At 38.4% G+C, this 19,296-nt stretch overlaps 1 protein-coding gene across 2 annotated transcripts in view; it reads right to left on the bottom strand.

Moving 5' to 3' along the window:
* Positions 1 to 19: 19 nt before the first annotated feature.
* The window catches only part of TRIM37 (tripartite motif containing 37), a 137,603-nt gene continuing 118,326 nt past the window's right edge, over positions 20 to 19,296 (bottom strand). Inside the window, exon 25 of one of the 2 annotated variants that reach the window (XM_003414589.4) lies at positions 20 to 183. In XM_003414589.4, the coding sequence (XP_003414637.1) occupies positions 180 to 183 (4 nt within the window). In that variant the 3' untranslated portion in view covers positions 20 to 179. The remainder of the gene's footprint in view (positions 184 to 19,296) is intronic. The other variant, XR_010318372.1, reaches the window with a different exon arrangement.

Raw genomic sequence — 19,296 nt, forward strand, 5'->3', positions numbered from 1 at the left:
TTTTCTCAAGTCTTGTGACATGACTGAAAAGGAGTAACCGTGGCTCCAAATACAGTAGTAGAATCCTTTCATCATTCTGATGCTTTACCCCCGTACCTGGACCTCATGCACATCTGTCATTCTCTGAAGCCTAGATCTTGTTAACAACCCCTCAGGTGCGGTATCAGTTTCAAGTCAAATTATCTAAGGAAACAAGAACACAGAGGCAACAGAATATCGGTGCACATTCTAGTCCAAAGCGCTTGGCTCAGTAAAAATAAATTTTTCAATTTTCTATAGTTGTCTATTGGTAATGTCTGTGTTAGAATAAACACGGTGAAAGGACAGAAAGGTACAGTGATGGGCTTTTTCAGTGGGGAAAAAAATGGTCAAATGAAACTGGGATGACCACAGACCACATCTTTAAGGGTCTGGTTTTTGTAGGTCTGACGACATAAGCAGTGTTAACTCCATTTCTCATCCCATTAGCCCTCTAGAGAATAAAGCAAAGTAGTCCCAGTGTGGTCAAGTTATAAACCAATATTGTAAAAAATAGCAACTGTTCTATTTGTTCACAACATGCATATTTATAGAGTAGTTAGGTACCATTTGTAAGGTAGGTCCTTTAAAATCCTATAGTACATATTAAAGTAGTGGTTATTGGTCTGATATATGCTGCTCTTGATTCTATAAACTAGATAAGCAGCAGTGCTTCGTGAAATGCAGTGTTATATCTTAATGCCACCGGTGATAGGAATTAGTTCCCTTCAGTTCAACCTCCTGTGCCCTTATTTGCTGCTTGCTGACGTAAGCAATAAGTACCCCTTTAATGGTATCTACACATTTCTGTAATTTGTATTTAATGATGGTGTACCTGGTGACTGTAAAAATATTAGACAGATATAAAAGTATCTATAGAATATATATTAGCTGTTAATGCTGAGGTATAGTCTGTGAATTACGTGTTTTGTACTTTCATTCATTGTGTAATTTAGTGATGGTGGAAGTTCTATACTCAATCCTTAAAGAGCTGCAGTATTATCCCTTTTTCCATTTAACATGATCTGCATCGATTTGTTTGCCTGCTAAACAAGTTTTGTTAGAATAGGAAATAGCAAAACATATATAAACAAGAAAGTGCAGTACTGGCTAGGGGAAACAGACTTCAAGTCACCAACTGAAGTCATTACAAACTCCTTGTACATTCACTGTGAGTTTCAAAGGGAGTAGTTCCCGATTTAAAGGTTTCCTTTGTTCACTTTCTAGATGTGTACTTTTGAGGGATACCTGAGGTTAGGCAACATTACAGCACCAAATGGTGGGGCTGTTAATCAGTCCCGTTTAGGTCTGTACTAAAGAGGATGGGTGGAAACACAAATGTATATACCTTTCTTTACCTAGAAGTGCCATCTATTATCCTTGAATGAGTAAGACTAAAGTTACTGCTGCATTTAATTTAGCTAGGAGAATCCTTGAAAGTAATACCTTTTCCAAGGATAATGTCAACCATGTCAATGTCAACACTGAGTCTAATTCTGACCACATTTACAGTGGTCTAGTGTCAACACTGCATTTTCATGACAACACTCCATTATTGGAACACTGTGCCAGTGAGAAGTGCAACATCCAATGGGCAGATGAAAATGATAAAATTCAATTACAGATAAAACTGCTGAGGTTCAAGTACTTCTTTCCCCATCAAAGGCTCATTGCTGAGGCTTTGTGAGAAAGTGATCTAAATTATTTTCATTTTTTAAAGCAAATTTGTTCACTCAGTGAGCATTATCACTTAGGCAAGGCCTTAAAAGGGGATACTACAGTTTTTTTCACACCATAATTTGGGACAATTTTTCTTTGAATCATAAATTAGCAAAAGAAAAAATTTTTTCACCTTTTTAAATCATGTGATGTTACAGGAAAAATACCCACTCTTCTGTTCTGACCTGTGAAAAGCTTACATGTCTTTTTCAAAACAAAAGATAACTGCCAGTATTATAACTATTTTCCAGACAAATGGTAACTGTGTTGAAAAAATTCTTTACCTTGTTATTTCCTCTAGCAGCATTTTATCTTCTATTTCTAAAACTGTTTATTGTACTAATTAAAAAATGTGAAATAGGATACGGAACTCCAGATGGACACAGCAGTTGTTCTTAAAAAAGAAATACTCTAACATGAAACTTTGATGTATTAGGTAATTCACAGATTCATCACTCATAACTCTTATTCTAGGTGCTCTTTGGTGAGAGACAGGATTTGTTCTCTTGTTTATGACTTTTCTCTGCAAAGAATTCCTATGGAGTGAAGCGGATGAAATAAATCACTTCTTACCAAGTAAATTTATCAATTTACAAACCTGCTCTACAGCTCACTTTTGAGTTCAACTGTAATCATCAGTGGTCTTTCATATTTTATTTATTAAAACTGTTCATTCAGGTAAAGAGTATGTTGAAATTTTGCCAATATCTTAATAAAACCCAGCAACTTAAAACCACTAGAAATTTGTCTTTTTATTCAAAGGAAAGTTATTTAGTACTGAGATTAGGGCGGATTCCCTCAGAACTAGAAACAAAATCTTGAGAATGCAGTTTTCTTAAACTTAGGTACGAACATTTTAAAAAAGAAAATCTGCTAAGAGCTGCTGTAACTAATATCTTCCCCAGAAAATCTGGAAGAGATATACTTCATTTTATATATTTTCTCCTCATTGGGGGCAGGCAACGGAAATAGAGGGGTTAGTATCCCAAAACAGAAGAGGAACGGAACCTGCCAAGGGCTAAGTGTTAACTCTTTAAATCACTTAACTGCATTATTCTTAAAACTCTGACCTCAACCATTCAGATTTTTTCCTTTTCACCAAGCCTTTCCCCTCAGAAAGACAAGGAAAAAATACTTAGGTGAGCCTGTGGCTCAAAGGCTGTCTGGAGGATTGCTGTTAAAAGAGTAACAGGAGATACAGACAGGAGAATGGGGGGGGACAAGAGTGAAGCCAATGAAACGAGGCACCTGCATCTAAAAAAAAAAAAAATTTTTTTTTTTTTAAGCATCTAAGGGGAGGTTTAATATAAGGAATGGAATTAAATCTGAAAAACTAACCTAGTAAGAACACTGCATCATTATCATTCTGTCCCCACCATTAAGTCCTTTTAACCTCACAGTTACAAGAATCCTAGTGTGCTAAATTTATTCAGCACTTAGCATGACTTTATACAGAACTCCAAGGAGCAGGAATTGAGGCAAAAAGAGAAATCTTGTTAAGTATATTTAAAGGGGTTTGTGAAAACAGAATTACAGAAAAGGAATATTTTGAAAAATGTTATTTATACTTGAAAAAAATCAGCTAAAATACAGTACCTTTGTTTTTTTTGGCTTTAACAAAGAGAAATTTACTCTCTCACCGTCTAGGAGGCTGGAAGTGAAATACAGTACTATTTACTTACTTCACTAGGAAGATCTTTTCTCTAGGCAGAAATACACACAAGATATAAGTGAGCCCCCAAATCACAGATAATAAAAGAAAAAATAGGTAAATTGGACTTTATCAAAATTAAAAAATTTTGTAAATCAAAAGACACTATCAAGAGAGTGAGAAGACAACCCACAGAATGGGACTAAATATTTGCAAATCATATTTGATAAGGGATTAATATCCAGAATGTATAAAGAACTCTTACAACTCAAAACACACACACACGCACATACACACAATTAAAAAATGGGTACAGGACTTGAACAGACGTTTAACCAAAGAAGATATACAAATGGCCAATAAGCATGTGAAATGATGCTCAGCATTGTGCCTTTAGGGAAATGCAAATCAAAACCACAATGAAATAACACTTCATACCTACTAGGATAGCTATTATTGAAATAACGGACTACAGTAAGCACTGGTGAGGATGTGGAGAAACTGAAACCCCTGCACATTGCTGAAGGGAATGTAAAATGGTGCAGCGAATGACCCAGCAATTCCACTCCAGAATACACATCCAAAGATTTGAAACCAGTGACTTTAACAGATACTTGTACATAAATGCTCACTGAGACAAAAGGTGGAAACAGCCCCAGTGTCTATCAACAGATGAATAAAATGTCATAAATACACACAATGGAATATTATGCAGCCATAAAGAGAAATGAAGTTTTGATACATGCTATGATGGATACACCTTGAAAACATTATGCTAAGTCAAATAAGTCAAACACCAAAGGACAAATGTTGTATGATTCCACTTACATGAAGTATCTAGAACTGGAAATGCACAGAGTTAAGTTTATGAGTGGCTACCAGGGGATGGGGGGTGGAGGGCTGGAGAGTTACTGCTTCAGGGGTAACTGGGTTTCTGTTTAGAGGGATAACAATTATGGGGGGAAATGCATAGTGGTGGCAGGTGCACAGCACGGTGAGTGTGATTAATGTCACTGACTTGTACATGTGAGACTAATGAAATAGCAAATATTTTGTGATATATTTTTTATCACACACACACCCCTCCCAGAGACCTATGGCTATATAAAAGAATTTACCAATATTTCCTTCTCAAAATTTAATTCACTTGCACGGTGTTTATCAGGGCACGAGGTTGAGATCTACATGTATCACTTTCAAATGTACAGAAAATGTTACCAGCCCTTACATACTGATTTATCCAACACTGTACACAGATATCAAACATACATTTTTCTGTGTATTGAATACCCCTGTATATAAATAAGGCTTCCTTTCTCAACTCTTTTTATAATCTCTATAGGTTCACACTCCATCGTAGTATAATAACTATTTAATTATGCTATTTCTACTAATTAAAACTTAATAGAAAATCGTATCATTTTGTAAGTTATCACAGAGCCATTCTGTTCAATTTAAAATCTCTCCGTTGAGAATCGAAATTATTAATACAATAAAAAAACACAACTCGACATTAAGAAAACCACCACCTAATTAAAAAACAGGCAAAAACTTGAACAGACACTCACCGAAGGGAACAGTCATATGATGAATAAGAACGTGAAAAGATGTTCAACATTTGCCCTTAGGGAAATGCAAATAACTCTTTGAGACAGCAAGCACTACATACCTAACAGAACAGCTAAAATTAAAAACACTGACAGCACCAAGTGCGGCGAGGACGCAACCAGAACTCATTCGTTACTGGTGGAAATGGAAAATGGCACCGATACTTATGGAAGTTTGGCAGCTTCTTATATAGCTCTTATACATAACGTCCCTGTCAAGTTAAGCATATGACTCAGCATTCCCACCTCTAGGTATACAATACTCTAGAGAATGAAAACTTACGCTCACACAAAAATTGTACACAAATGTTTATAAAGTCCATAATATTCCACACTGAAAATAATTCAGTGTTCTTCAATTGGTAATGAATACTCTGTGGTACACCCAAAAAGTGGAACAGCGCTCTACAATAAAAACCAATAACTGATTCACACAAGATGAATGGCCCTTAACCGTGTTCTGCTGTGGCTACATATTGTATGATTCCATCTACGTAACACTCTGGAAAAAGGAAAACTAAAAGGACACAGAAGAATCAGTGGCTGCCAGGAGTTAAGGGATGGGGGGTTACCAATAAAGGGCGGCCAGCACTAGGGAATTCTGTGGGTGACTGAACTGTTCTGTGTGGTGCTACGGTGGAAGATTCATGACTCTGTGCATTTGACGAAACCCACAGAACTGTATACCACAATGAGTGAATTTTAATGTATGTAAATTTAAAAACCAACCAGGAAATGTGAGGGAGGACTGAATGCAGAGTATAACAGATGAATCTAACTGTAATGCAAATGAATCACACAATCACACGCTGAGGGCTGGGAAGAAAGGAACTACTGTAACTTTGCACCTAAGGACATAAATAACTTAGGAAAACAGTGCTTTGATATGATACTGAAAAGCTAAAGAAAAAAACACACACAACACTGTACTATAGTTGATAAATTGGTTGCTCACAGGGGTACAGACTAACGGTTCTGAAACTTTGCAACTCTGTATATGAGGGTTGAACAAGTAAGGAAATATACTGTAGACAATGAGACTTGTCGCTGTTAGATAAAGACATAAATAAGGAAAGGGGCAATGCTAAAATGAATCTTTTGGCGCTGGACTGGTGTAAAAAAAAAATTTTTTTTTTTTTTGACTGGTGTAGGTATCAATAAATACAGACGTGTGTGTTTGCATGAACAAGTATACATACATTCCCTACTCTATCTACTGAGGAGGACTACAAACAGTGACATCCTAATAACACCAGATCTGTTTCTAAACACTGTTATCCAATGAAAAGAGCCATGGCTTGCTCCTCAGAGAAGTGGGAGATTCCTGGGAAAATATAAGATGAACCTGGAACATCTTGTGGTGCCAGAAAATAAAGAAATGCTTGGAAAAAAAGGGGGGGAGGGCTGGGAATATGCTGAAAGGACACAGCAGTCAACCTGAAAGAGCTTCCAATGCTCAAAACTGGAACAAGTTGAGCTATTTAAAAAAAAAACTTGTTGCCGTCGAGCTGATTAAGACTCATAGCAATCCTACAGGACAGAGTAGAACTGCCCTGTAGGGTTTCAAAGAAGCAGCTGGTGGATTAGAAGCCAAGCTCTTAATCACTGTGCCACCAGGGCTCCAAAAATAATAGTAGTAAAAACAATAATAGTACTGGATAATAACGCAAAGAAAAAATATCCACGAGCCCATATAGATATAAATAGTTGAATTTAAAAAATAAATGGGGAAGAAGGGACTTTTCCTTACAGTATTTGAATTAATAAATGTAGAAGATATGAGGAAAATAGAAAGCCACCATTAAAACAAAGGAGTAATAACTGCTCTAAGGAAAATCCACTGGTGGATGCTAAAATTAGTGGGTAAGAGTTTAAGCAGAAACAGGATATTTGCAGTCTCAATGTTATCTGTCATCAAATATTTAATAATTTAATAATAAATTTAATAATTACACAGGGAAAATAGTGAATTTGGACTGCGGAATCCTGGCAGACACCACCATAACCAAGTAATCAAGGTTGACATCACCAATAATAAGCACTGACATCATGGACCCCTGATAGGACACACTGAAAAGGGCACATCCCCTCTGTGGTATCCTTCTCAATAATTCATAACCTGAATTTAATGTAAGAAAACATCAGACATACATAGAGAGACATTCTATAAAATGAAACTGGTCCTCTTCAAAAATTTCCAGATGAGGAAAGAATGAGGAATTACCAGATAGGAGAATACTAAGAACACGTAACACAACGTGGGAACCTGCACTGGATGCTAGAACAGAAAAAGGACATTAGTGAAATGACTGCCACAATCTGAACAAATTCCGTAGTTTAATAGTATTGTGAAAAAAGGAGAAGCTGAGTGAGGGGTACATGGGAAATTCTAGATTTTTTAAATTGTGCTTTAAGTTTACAAAACCGAGTCAGTCTCTCATACAAAAACTTATATACTCCTGGCTCCTCTCCCTCTAACGAGACAGCACACTCCTTCCCTCCACTATTCTCCTGTCCCTTCAGCCAGCATCTGCCCTCCTCTGCCCTCTCATCTCTTCTCCAGACAGAAGCTGCCCACGTAGTCTCCTGTGTCTACTTGATCAAAGAAGGTCACTCTTCACCGGTATCATTTTCTATCCCATAGTCCAGTCCAATCCCTGTCTGAAGAGTTTGCTTTGGGAATGGTTCCTGTCTAGGGCTAACAGAAAGTCTGAGGACCATGACCTCTGGGGTCTTTCTAATCTCAGTTGAATCACTAATTCTGGTCTTTTTACAAGAATTTGGGGTCCGCATCCCACTGCTCTCCTGCTCCCTCAGGGGTTCTCTGTTGTGTTCCCTGTCAGGGCAGCTATCGGTTATAGCCGGGCACCATCTAGTTCTTCTGGTCACAGGCTGATGGAGTCTCTGGTTTATGTGGCCCTTTCTGTGTCTTGGGTTCATAATTAACTTGTGTCTTTCTCCTTTGCTCCACGTGGGTTGGGACCAACTGATTCATCTTAGGTGGCCGCTTGCTAGCATTTAAGATCCCAATCGCCACTCTCCAAAGTGGGATGCAGAATGTTTTAATTCTACTATGCCAATTAACTTAGATGTCCCCTGAAACCATGGTCCCCAAGCCCCTGCTTCACTGACCGTCGAAACATTGTTTATTCAGGAAACTGCTTTGCTTTGGTTTAGTCCAGTTGTGCTGAACTCCACTATGTTGAGTGTTGTCCTTTCCTTCACCTAAAGTAGTCCTTAACTAATTAGTGAAAGCCCCTCCTTCCCCGCTCTTGTAACCATCAAAGAATATTTTCTTCTGTTTAAACTATTTCTTGAGTTCTAATAATAGTGGTTTCATACAATATTTGTACTTTTGCAACTAATTTCACTCAGCATAATGCCTTCCAGATTCCTCCATGTTATGAAATGTTTCACGGATTCATCCTTGTTCTTTATCAATGCGTAGCAGTCCATTGTGTGAATATACCATAATTTATTTATCCATTCATCTGTTGACAGGCACCTTGGTTGCTTCCATCTTTTTGCTATTGTAAACAGTCCTGCAGTGAACATGGGTGCACATATGTATGTTCGAGTAAAGGCTCTTATTTCTCTAGCATATATTCCAAGGAGTGGGATTGCTGGATCGTATGGTAGTTGTATTTCTAGCTTTTTCAGGAAGCCCCAAATTGATTTCCAAAAGTGGTTGTACCTTTTACATTCCCCCCAGCAGTACGTAAGTGTTCCAGTGTCTCCACAACCTCTCCAACATTTATTATTTTGTATTTTTTGGATTAATGCCAGCCTCAATGGAGTGAGGTCGAATCTCACCGTAGCTTTGATCTGCATTTCTCTAATCGCTAATGATTGTGAGCATTTCCTCATGAATCTGTTAGCCACCTGAATGTCTTCTTTAGTGAACAGTCTGTTCATATCCTTTGCCCGTTTTTTTTAATTGGGTTAGTTGTCTTTTTGTAGTTGAGTTTTTACAGTATCATGTAGATTTTAGAGATCAGACGCTGACCAGAAATGTCATAGCTAAAAACATTTTCCCAGTCTGCAGATAATCTTTTTACTCTTTTGGTGAAGTCTGGATGAGCATAGGTGTTTGATTTTTAGGAGCTCCCAATTATCTAGTTTCTCTTCTGCATTGTTAATGTTTTGTACACTGTTTATGCCATTTACTGGGGCTCCTAGCATTGTCCCTATTTTTTCTTCCATGATCTTTATCACTTTATATATTTAGGTCTTTGATCCATTTTGAGTTAGTTTTTGTGCATGGTGTGAGGTATGGGTGTTGTTTCATTTTTTTGCAAGTGGATATCCAGTTATGCCAGCACCATTTGTTGAGGAGACTGTCTTTTCCCCATTTAACCGACTTTAGGCCTGTGTCACATATCAGCTGCTCATGTGTGGATGGATTTATGTCTGGATTCTCAATTCTGTTCCATTGCTTTATATACCTGTTGTTGTACAAGTACCAGGTTGTTTTGACTACTACTGTGGCAGTATAATAGGTTCTAAAATCAGGCAGAGTGAGGCCTCCCACTTTGTTCTTCTTTTTCAGTCATGCTTTACTTATCTGGGGCCTCTTTCCCTTCCATATGAAGTTGGTGATTTGTTTCTCCATCTCATTAAAAAATGTCATTGGAATTTGGATAGGAATTACATTGTATCTATTAATGGCTTTTGGTAGAACAGATATTTTTACAATGTTCAGTCTTCTTATCCATGAGCAAGGTATGTTTTTCCACTTACGTAGGTCTCTTTTGGTTTCTTGCAGTACTGTCTTGTAGTTTTTTTGTATAGGTTTTTTACATTTCTGGTAAGATTTATTCCTAAGTATTTTATCTTCTTGGGGGCTACTGTGAATGATATTGATTTAGTGATTTCCTCTTCGATGTTTTTTTCGTTGGTGTAGAGGAATGCAACTAATATTTTATGTTTATCTTGTATCCTGACACTCTGATTAACTCTTCTATTAGTTTCAGTAGTTTTCTTGAGGATTCTTTAGGGTTTTCTGTGTATAAGATAATGTCATCTGCAAATAGAGATAGTTTTAACTTCTTCCTTGCCAATCTTGATGCTCTTTATTTCTTTATCTAGTCCAATTGCACTGGCTAGGATCTCTAGCCCAATGTTGAAAAAGAGCAGTGATAAAGGGCATCCTTGCCTGGTTCCTGATCTCAAGGGGAATGCTTTCAGACACTTTCCATTTAGGGTGGTGCTGGCTGTTCGCTTTCTATAAATGCTGTTTATCGTGTTGAGGAATTTTGCTTCTATTCCTATTTTGCTGAGAGTTTTTATCATGACTGGGTGTTATCTTTGTCAAATGCATTTTCTGCATCAATTGGTTCTTTTATTTATATGATGGATTACACTGTTTTTCTAATGTTGAACCATCCCTCCATACCTGGTATGAATCCCACTTGGTCGTGGTACATTCTTTTTTTGGTATCTTGTTGAATTCTATCGGCTGGAATTTTGTTGAGGATTTTTGCATCTAAGTTCATGAGGGATATTTGTCTGTACTTTTCTGTTTTTCTAATGACTTTACTTGGTTTTGGTATCAGGGATATGCTGGCTTCATAGAATGAGTTTGGAGTATTCTGTCCTTTTCTACGCATTGAAATACCTTTAGTAGTAGTACTGTTCATTCTTCTCTGAAAGTTTGGTAGAACTCTGCAGTGAAGCCAACCTGGCCAAGGCTTTTTGTTGGGAGTCTTTTTTTTTTTAAAATAATTTCTATTGTGTTTTAAGTGAAAGTTTACAAATCAAGTCAGTCTCTCACACTAAAATCCATATACACCTTGCTACACACGCCCAATTACTCTCCCCCTAATGAGACAGCCTGCTCTCTCCCTACACTCTCTCTTTTCATGTCCTTTTCGCCAGCTTCTAACCCCCTCTACCCTCTCATCTCCCCTCCAGGCAGGAGATGCCAACATAGTCTCAAGGGTCCACCTGATCCAAGAAGCTCACTCCTCACCAGCATCCCTCTCCAACCCATTGTCCAGTATAATCCATGTCTGAAGAGTTGGCTTTGGGAATGGTTCCTGTCCTGGGGCAACAGAAGGTCTGGAGGCCATGACCACCGGGGTCCTTCCAAGCCTGGTCTTATGAGAATTTGGGGTCTAATCCCACTGCTCCCCTGCTCCCTCAGGGGTTCTCTGTTGTGTTCCCTGTCAGGGCAGTCATCAGTTGTAGCAGGGCACCATCTAGTTCTTCTGGTTTCAGGATGATGTAGTCGCTGGTTCATGTGGCCCTTTCTGTCTCTTGGGCTCATAATCACCTTGTGTCCTTGGTGTTCTTCATTCTCCTTTGATTCAGGTGGGTTGAGACCAATTGATGCATCTTAGATGGCTGCTTGCTAGCGTTTAACACCCCAGATGCCACTCTTCAAGGTGGGATGCAGAATGTTTTCTTAATAGATTTTATTATGCCAATTGACTTAGATGTCCCCTGAAACCATGGTCCCCAGACCGCTGCCCCTGCTACGTTGGCCTTCAAAGCATTCAGTTTATTCAGGAAACTTCTTTGCTTTTGGTTTAGTCCAATTGTGCTGACTTTGTTGGGAGTTTTTTAATTACCTTTTCAATCTCTTCTTTTGTTATGGGTTTATTTAGTTGTTCTACCTGTGTTAGTTTAGGTAGGTAGTGTGTCTCTACAAATTCATCCAATTCTTCTAGGTTTTCAAATTTGTTAGAGTACAGTTTTTCATAGTAATCTGATATGATTCTTTTAATTTCAGTTGGGTCTGTTGTAATATCGCCCATCTCATTTCTTATTCTGGTTATTTGCTTCCTCTCCTGTTTTTCTTTTGTCAGTTTGGCCAGTGGTTTATCAATTTTGTTAATATTTTCAAAGAACCAGCTTTTGGTCTTGTTATGCCTTTCAATTGTTTTTGTTTTCTATTTCATTTAATTCTGCTCTAATTTTTATTATTTGCTTTCTTCTGATGCCTGAGAGTTTCTTTTGTTGCTCTCTATTTGTTCAAGTTGTAGTGATAATTCTTTGATTTTGGCCCTTTCTTCTTTTTGGATGTGTGCATTTATTGATATAAACTGACCTCTGAGGACTGCTTTTGCCGTGTCCCACGGGTTCTGATAGGAAGTGTTTGTTTTCATTCTCACTGGATTCAATGAATTTCTTTATTCCATCCTTCATGTCTTCTGTAACCCAGTTGTTTCTGAGCAGGGTTATTGTTCAGTTTCCAAGTGTTTGATTTCTTTCCCTGTTTTTCTGTTATTGATTTCTACTTTTATGACCAACTGTCAGAAAAGATGCTTTGTAATGTTTTGATGTTTTGGATTCCGCTAAGGCCTGCCATATGACCTAATATGTGGTCTATTGTAATGTTCCATGAGCGTTGGAAAAGAAAGTATACTTGGTGGCTGTTGGGTGGAGTGTTCTATATATGTCTATGAGGCCAAGGGTTGACTGTGGCATTTAGATCTTCCGTGTCTTTACTGAGCTTCTTTCTGGATGTTCTGTCCTTCACTGAAAGTGGTGTGTTGAAGTCTTCTACTGTAATTGTGGCACTGTCTATCTCACTTTTCAGTGCTGTTAGAGTTTATGTGTCTTGCAGCCCTTTCATTGGGTGCATAAATATTTAATATGGTTCTATCCTCCTGGTATACTGTTACTTTAATCATTATAGTGATCTTCCTAATCCTTTGTGGTGCATTTAACTTTAAAGTCTATTTTGTCAGAAATTAATATTGCCACTCCTGCTCTTTTTAGATTGTTGTTTGCTTGATATTTTTTTTCCATCCTTTGAGTTTTTGTTTGTGTCTCTATGTCTAAAATGTGTCTCTTGTAAGCAGCATACAGATGGATCATGTTTTTTTATCCATTCTGCCGCTCTCTGTCCCTTTATTGGTGCATTTAGTCCATTTATGTTCAGTGTAATTATGGATAGGTATGAGTGCAGCACTGTCATTTTGATGTCTTTTTTTCAGTGTTGCTGACAGTTTCTTTTTCCCACTTAATTTTTTGTGCTGAGTAGTTTATATATTGTCTTTTCCTATTATTCGTTGTTGATTTTGTTTCTGCTGAGTATCTTGTTCTTGTATTTTATTTTGATGAGTAAGATTGTTAGTCTCTGTTTTGGTTACCTTAATATTTATCCCTATTTTCCTAAATTTAAACCTAACTTCTATTTCTTTATATCGCCTTGTCTTCCTCTCCATATGAGAGATCTATGACTACATTTATTAGTCCCTCTTTATTATTTTCATTTTGTCTTCTTTTATGTAATGACATCGCTGTTTCCCTGTTTTGAGCTTTCTTTTAATCTTGATTTATTTTTGTAATTTCCTTATCTGGGTTGACATCTGATTGCTCTGTCCAGTATTCTAGTCTTGGGTTGATATCTGATATTATTGATTTTCCCTATAGTATTGTAGTTTTGGTTTGGTTTTCATGAATTCCCTAAACTTCTGTTTATATGGAAATGTCCTGATTTCACCTTTTTATTTGAGAGACAGTTTTGCTGGATATATGATTCTTGGCTGGCAATTTTTTTCCTTCAATTGCTTTATATAAGTCATCCCACTGCCTTCTTGCCTGCATGGTTTCTGCTGAGTAGTCCAAGCTTATTCTTATTGACTCTCCTTTGTAGATGACTTTTCGTTTATCCCTAGCTGCCCTTAAAATTCTCTATCTTTGGTTTGGCAAGTTTGATTATGTCTTGGTGACTGTCTTTTAAGATCTACCTTATGTGGAGCTCGATGAGCATCTTGGATAAGTATCTTCTCATCTTTCACAATATCAGGGAAGTTTTCTGCCAACAAATCTTCAACAATTCTCTCTGTATTTTCTGTTATCCCTCCCTGTTCTGGTACTCCAATCACTCGTAGGTTATTTTTCTTGACAGAGTCCTACATGATTCTTAGTGTTTCTTCATTTTTTCAATTCTTTTATCTGATCTTTCTTCAAGTATATTGGTGGCAAGCGCTTCATCTTCAATCTCACCAATTCTGCCTTCCACTTGCTCAATTCTGCTCCTCCTTCTATTAAGTTGTCTCATTCTGTAATTTTGTTAATCTTCTGAATTTCTGATTGCTGTCTCTCTAAGGATTCTTACAGCTTATTAAATTTTTCATTATGTTCTTGAATAATCTTTAATTTCTTCAACTGCTTTACCTGTGTGCTGCTTTGCTTGTTCTGCATATTGCCTTATCTCCTTCCTGATGCCTTGAAGAGTTCTGTATATTAATCTTTTGTATTCTGCATCCAGTAATTCCAGGAAAGCACCTTCATCCAGAAGATCTCTTGATTCTTTCTTTTGAGAGCTTAGGTGATCATGCTCTGCTTCTTTATGCAATTTGATATTGACTGTTGTCTCCGAACCATCTGTAAGTTACTGTATTAGTTTGTTTGCTTACCGTATCCTAGCTTCTTGCTTTGTTGTCTTTTGCTATGTCCAAACAGGTTGCTTGAGTGAGCTAGCTTGATTATTTTCACCTTTGAAGCTCTGACGTCCTGTCACTAGATGGCTAGAGTTGCTACCAGGTATATGAGCCTAGGAGTCCATTCACTTTTCTTGTATGGATTCAGCTCAGGTGTCCAGGTAGCTGATCATCAAGTGTGCGGTACAGAGTCTGTCCTACAGTCTTAGAGGGGCAGGGGTGATTGGTGTAGGTGCAGGTATCTGCTTGCAGCAGGGGGTCACACTCTGAACAAGGAAGGGAGCTGACAACTGTCCCAAATGTCTGTGAGGAAAGCGTGTCCCTGTTCCCTAGAACACACAGGTGGGTGGTTTCTGCAGATGGACCTTGGGCACCCAATGCTTTTGGGTCTAAGGACTGGGAAGTACTAGTTATCCTTGGGCCCCAGTCGCGGGTGGCTGGGTGACCTGAGTGGAGCCACCAGTCCTTAGGCCCCTGATATGGGTAGGTGAGGACCCCGTTTAATAGGCAAAGCGGTGTTAAACATCACCCACCTCAAATCGGAGATTTTTGCAACTTTCTTGTAAATTTAAAATCATCTCAAAATAAAAAATTTAAAAGATAGGACAATCTTTAAGTTTTTTATTATTAGGTACCAGAATGTTGGGTTTGGTGTGGTGAGATGGAAAAAAGCACTAGACTCATTTTATTCTTGCCATAGTGCTGAACCTTGACAGCATCACACAAATTCCCTGAGCCACAGGTTCCTCTGCCAAGTGGGTATATTACACAACTCATCCACCTTAAAGAATACTTTAGGATTAAGCAACATAAGGTAGTCCAAGTGGTCCAGAGACAACGATATGCTCATGCACAATGTAGCCATTATTATCATATCTTTAGGCCTAAGAGGGAGCCCTGGTGGCAAAGTGGTTAAAGTGCTCAGCTTCTAACTGAAAGCTGGGCGGTTTGAACCCACCAGCCACCCTGTGGGAGAAAGATGTGGCAATCAGCTTCTGTTAAGACTTACAGCCTTGGAAACCCTATGGGGCAGTTCTACTCTGTCCCATAGGGTCGCTATGAGTCAGAATCAACTTGTCTGCAGTGGGTGGGTCTTGGGCCTAAGAGAAAACCCTATTAAAGCAAAATTTTTAAGAACAAACTGAGGCAAAAATACTAAATACAAAGCAAGGTAACGGCAGAAGGAATGATTAAAAAGAATCTATATCCTTCAGCAAAAGGGGAAGGACACTAAAGGAAAAATAAACAAAAAGCAAAGGGAACTCTGGGAGGGTATGAAAGTGCAAGAAAGTAGGACCAACAGGGTCTGAGCAACTGACTGGAGATATGGGGCCACTACTGATGACATCAATAGGCCGTCGGTGATGTCAGCTCTACATGGGAGAATGGGGGAGAGATCTCCTTTGCCCCAGATCTCTTGCAAACTAGATCATGAACAATCAATACCCACTGCTGTTGAGTCAATTCCGACTCATAGCAACAAGCCATGGGAAGAGGAAAAATGAACGGGTACCTTTTCCCATGCCTCTTCTCTCCCTGACTGGTACCTGAAAACTAGTAGAGCCGATGCAGCATATTATATCAAGGAAGAGGGAAGGTATGGGTGCTGCTGTCATCACTGAGTAAACTGGGTGCAGACTTGGTTTACAAGTAGGCCTGGAGCTGGGGGGAAATGACATTTTCCAAAGACTCTACGACCAAAAGGTAACAGGACTTTCATCTTTGAAATCTTTGGGCCTTTCAAGGTCTATTATGGTTCTTGACTGAGTAGGACAGAAGCTACCTCTCACCCCTCACTATACATTAAAAATTTAACATGATGGGAACTCTGTACTTTCTGCACAATTTTTCTCTAAACCTAAAATTGCTTTAAAAAATAAAAAAAAACTAAACACAGAAAATAACTAATCAAATGACTTAAAATTCATGCTGTCTCAACCTAAATCTTCTATACCCGCAAAAATGTGCAGATCCTACTAATATCAATGATAGAGCAGGAGTCAGCAAACATTTTCCGTAAAGGGCCATAGAGAAATTATTTTAGGTTTTGCAGGTCATACAGTCTTTGTAACACTTACTCAAACCTCTTGTTATACAGGTAGTCCTAACTCACGACGGGGTTCCAGTCAACGACCTTGTCTTAAGTTGGTTCTAACGTAAGTCAAAAATACCTTTTATTTATTTTTTAATTTTCATTATTACTGTCTTTTATTATCAGTATTTTCATAAATCCAATCTTATTTGTCTTTAGTGGCTGGGAACATTACATATACACTCCCAGAAAATGATAACCATCAGCAAATTACAAACTGCAACATTGTATGCACTACACATTACTAAGAATAAGATGTACACACACACACAAAAAATCCCAAACAACCGAAACAGATGGTTGTAAGCGTAGCTCATCATAACTCGAATACATCGCAAGTTGAGGACTACCTGTAGTATAAAAGCAGCCATAGGCTATCTGGAAATGAATGTGATCCAATAAAACTTTATTTACAAAAATAGGTATTATCAGGGATTTGGATCAAGGTTAGTAGTTTGACTACTCCTGGTCTACAGAGAGTGTTACAAGCCTTGGAGACAGACGCTAGCTAAATGAATCCCAGAGGCTCTCCCCAATGTACTATATAACTTTGTATTTGCTATATAATTCTCCTCCCACAACATGTCTGTTGGTTTGTCATACTGTGGGGGCTTGTGTGTTGCTGTGATGCTGGAAGCTATGCCACCGGTCACCAGCAGGGTCACCCATGGAGGAAAGGTTTCAGCTAAGCTTCCAGACTGAGAAAGACTAGGAAGAAGGTCCCGGCAGTTTACTTCTGAAAAGCATTAGCCAGTGAAAACCTTATGAAAAGCAGCAGGACGCTGTCTCATATAGTGCCGGAAGATGAGCCCCTCAGGCTGGAAGGCACTCAAAAGAAAACTGCAGAAGAGCTGCCTTCTCAAAGTAGAGTCGACCTTAATGATGTGAATAAAGCTTTTGGGACCTTCATTTGCTGATGTGGCACAACTCAAAATGAGAAGAAACAGCTAAAAACATCCATTAATAATCTGAACCTGGAAAGTAAGAAGTATGAATCTGGGAAAACTGGAAATTGTCAAAAATGAAAAGGAACACATAAACATCAATATACTAGGCATTAGTGAGCTGAAATGGACTGGTATTGGTCATTTTGAATCAGACAATCATATAGTCTACTATGCTGGGAATGACAACTTGAAGAGGAATGGTGTTGCATTCATGGTCAAAAATAATATTTCAAGATCTATCCTGAAGTACAACACTGTCAGTGATAGGATAATATACATACACCTACAAGGAAGACCAGTTAATACGACTATTATTCAAATTTACGCACCAACCACTAAGGCCAAAGGTGAAGAAACTGAAGATTTTTATCAGCTTCTGCAGTATGAAATTGAGCAAACATGCAATCAGGATGCATTGATAATTACTGGTGATTAGAATGTGAAAGTTGGAAACAAAGAAGAGGAATTGTTAGTTGGAAAATATGGCCTTGGTGACAGAATTAATGCTGGAGATCAAATGATAGAATTTTGAAAGACCAACGACTTCTTCATTGCAAAAACCTTCTTTCACCAACATAAATGGTGACTATACACACGGGCCTTACCAGATAGAACACACAGGAATCAAATCAACTCCATCTTTGGAAAGAGATGATGGAAAGGCTCAATATTATCAGTCGGAACAAGGCCAGTGGCCGACTGTGTAAGAGACCATCAAATGCTCATAATGCAAGTTCAAACTGAAACTGAAGAAAATCAGAGCAAGTCCATGAGAGCCAAAATACAACCTTGAGTATAAAACCCAAAAAACCCACTGCCGTCGGGTCGATTCTGACTCACAGCGACCCTATAGGACAGAGCAGAACTGCCCAATAGAGTTTCCAAGGAGCACCTGGCGGATTCAAACTACTGACCTCTTGGTTAGCATCCGTAGCACTTAACCACTACATCACAAGGGTTTCCGACCTTGAGTGTATCCCACCTGAATTTAGAGACCATCTCAAGAATAGATTTGACACGCTGAACACTAATGACTGCAGATCAGACGAGTTGTGGAGTGACATCAAGGATATCATACATGAAGAAAGCAAAGAGGTCACTGAAAAGACAGGAAAGAAAAGACCAAGACGGGTATCTTGAGGAGACTCTGAAACTTGCTCACGAACGTCTAGCACCTAAAGCAAAAGGAAAAAATGATAAAGTAAAAGAACTGAACAGACGATTTGAAAGGGTGGCTCAAGAAGACAAAGTAAAGTATTATAAAGACTTGTGCAAAGAGCTGGAGATAGAACACCAAAAGGGAAGAACATGCTTGTTTTTTTCAAGCTGAAAGAACTGAAGGAAAAATTCAAGCCTCAAGTTGCAATAGTGAAGGATTCTAAGCAGAAAATATCAAATGGTACAGGAAGCACCAAAAGAAGATGGAAGGAATACACAGAGTTATTATACCAAAAAGAATTAGTCAATTTTCAACCATTTAAGAGGTGGCATATGATCAGGAACCGATGTTACCAAACTAAGAAGTCCAAGCTGCACTGAAGGCACAGGCGAAAAACAAGGCTTCAGGAATTGACAGAATATCAATTGAGATGTTACAACAAATGGATGCAGCTCTGGAAGTGCTCGCTCATCTATACAAAGAAATATGGAAGACAGCTTCCCGGCCAATCAACTAGAAGAGATCCATATTTATGCCTATTCCCAAGAAAGGTGATCCAACCAAATATGGAAATTATTGAATAGTATCATTAATATCAAATGCCAGCAGAATTTTGCCTGAAGATCACTCAAAAGCAGCTGCAGTGGTATGTCAACAGAGAACTTCCAGAAATTCAGGCTGGTTTCAGAAGAGGACGTGGAACCAGGG

The sequence above is a fragment of the Loxodonta africana genome, chromosome 18 (assembly GCF_030014295.1).
Source record: "Loxodonta africana isolate mLoxAfr1 chromosome 18, mLoxAfr1.hap2, whole genome shotgun sequence".
Classification (NCBI taxonomy): Eukaryota; Metazoa; Chordata; class Mammalia; order Proboscidea; family Elephantidae; genus Loxodonta; species Loxodonta africana.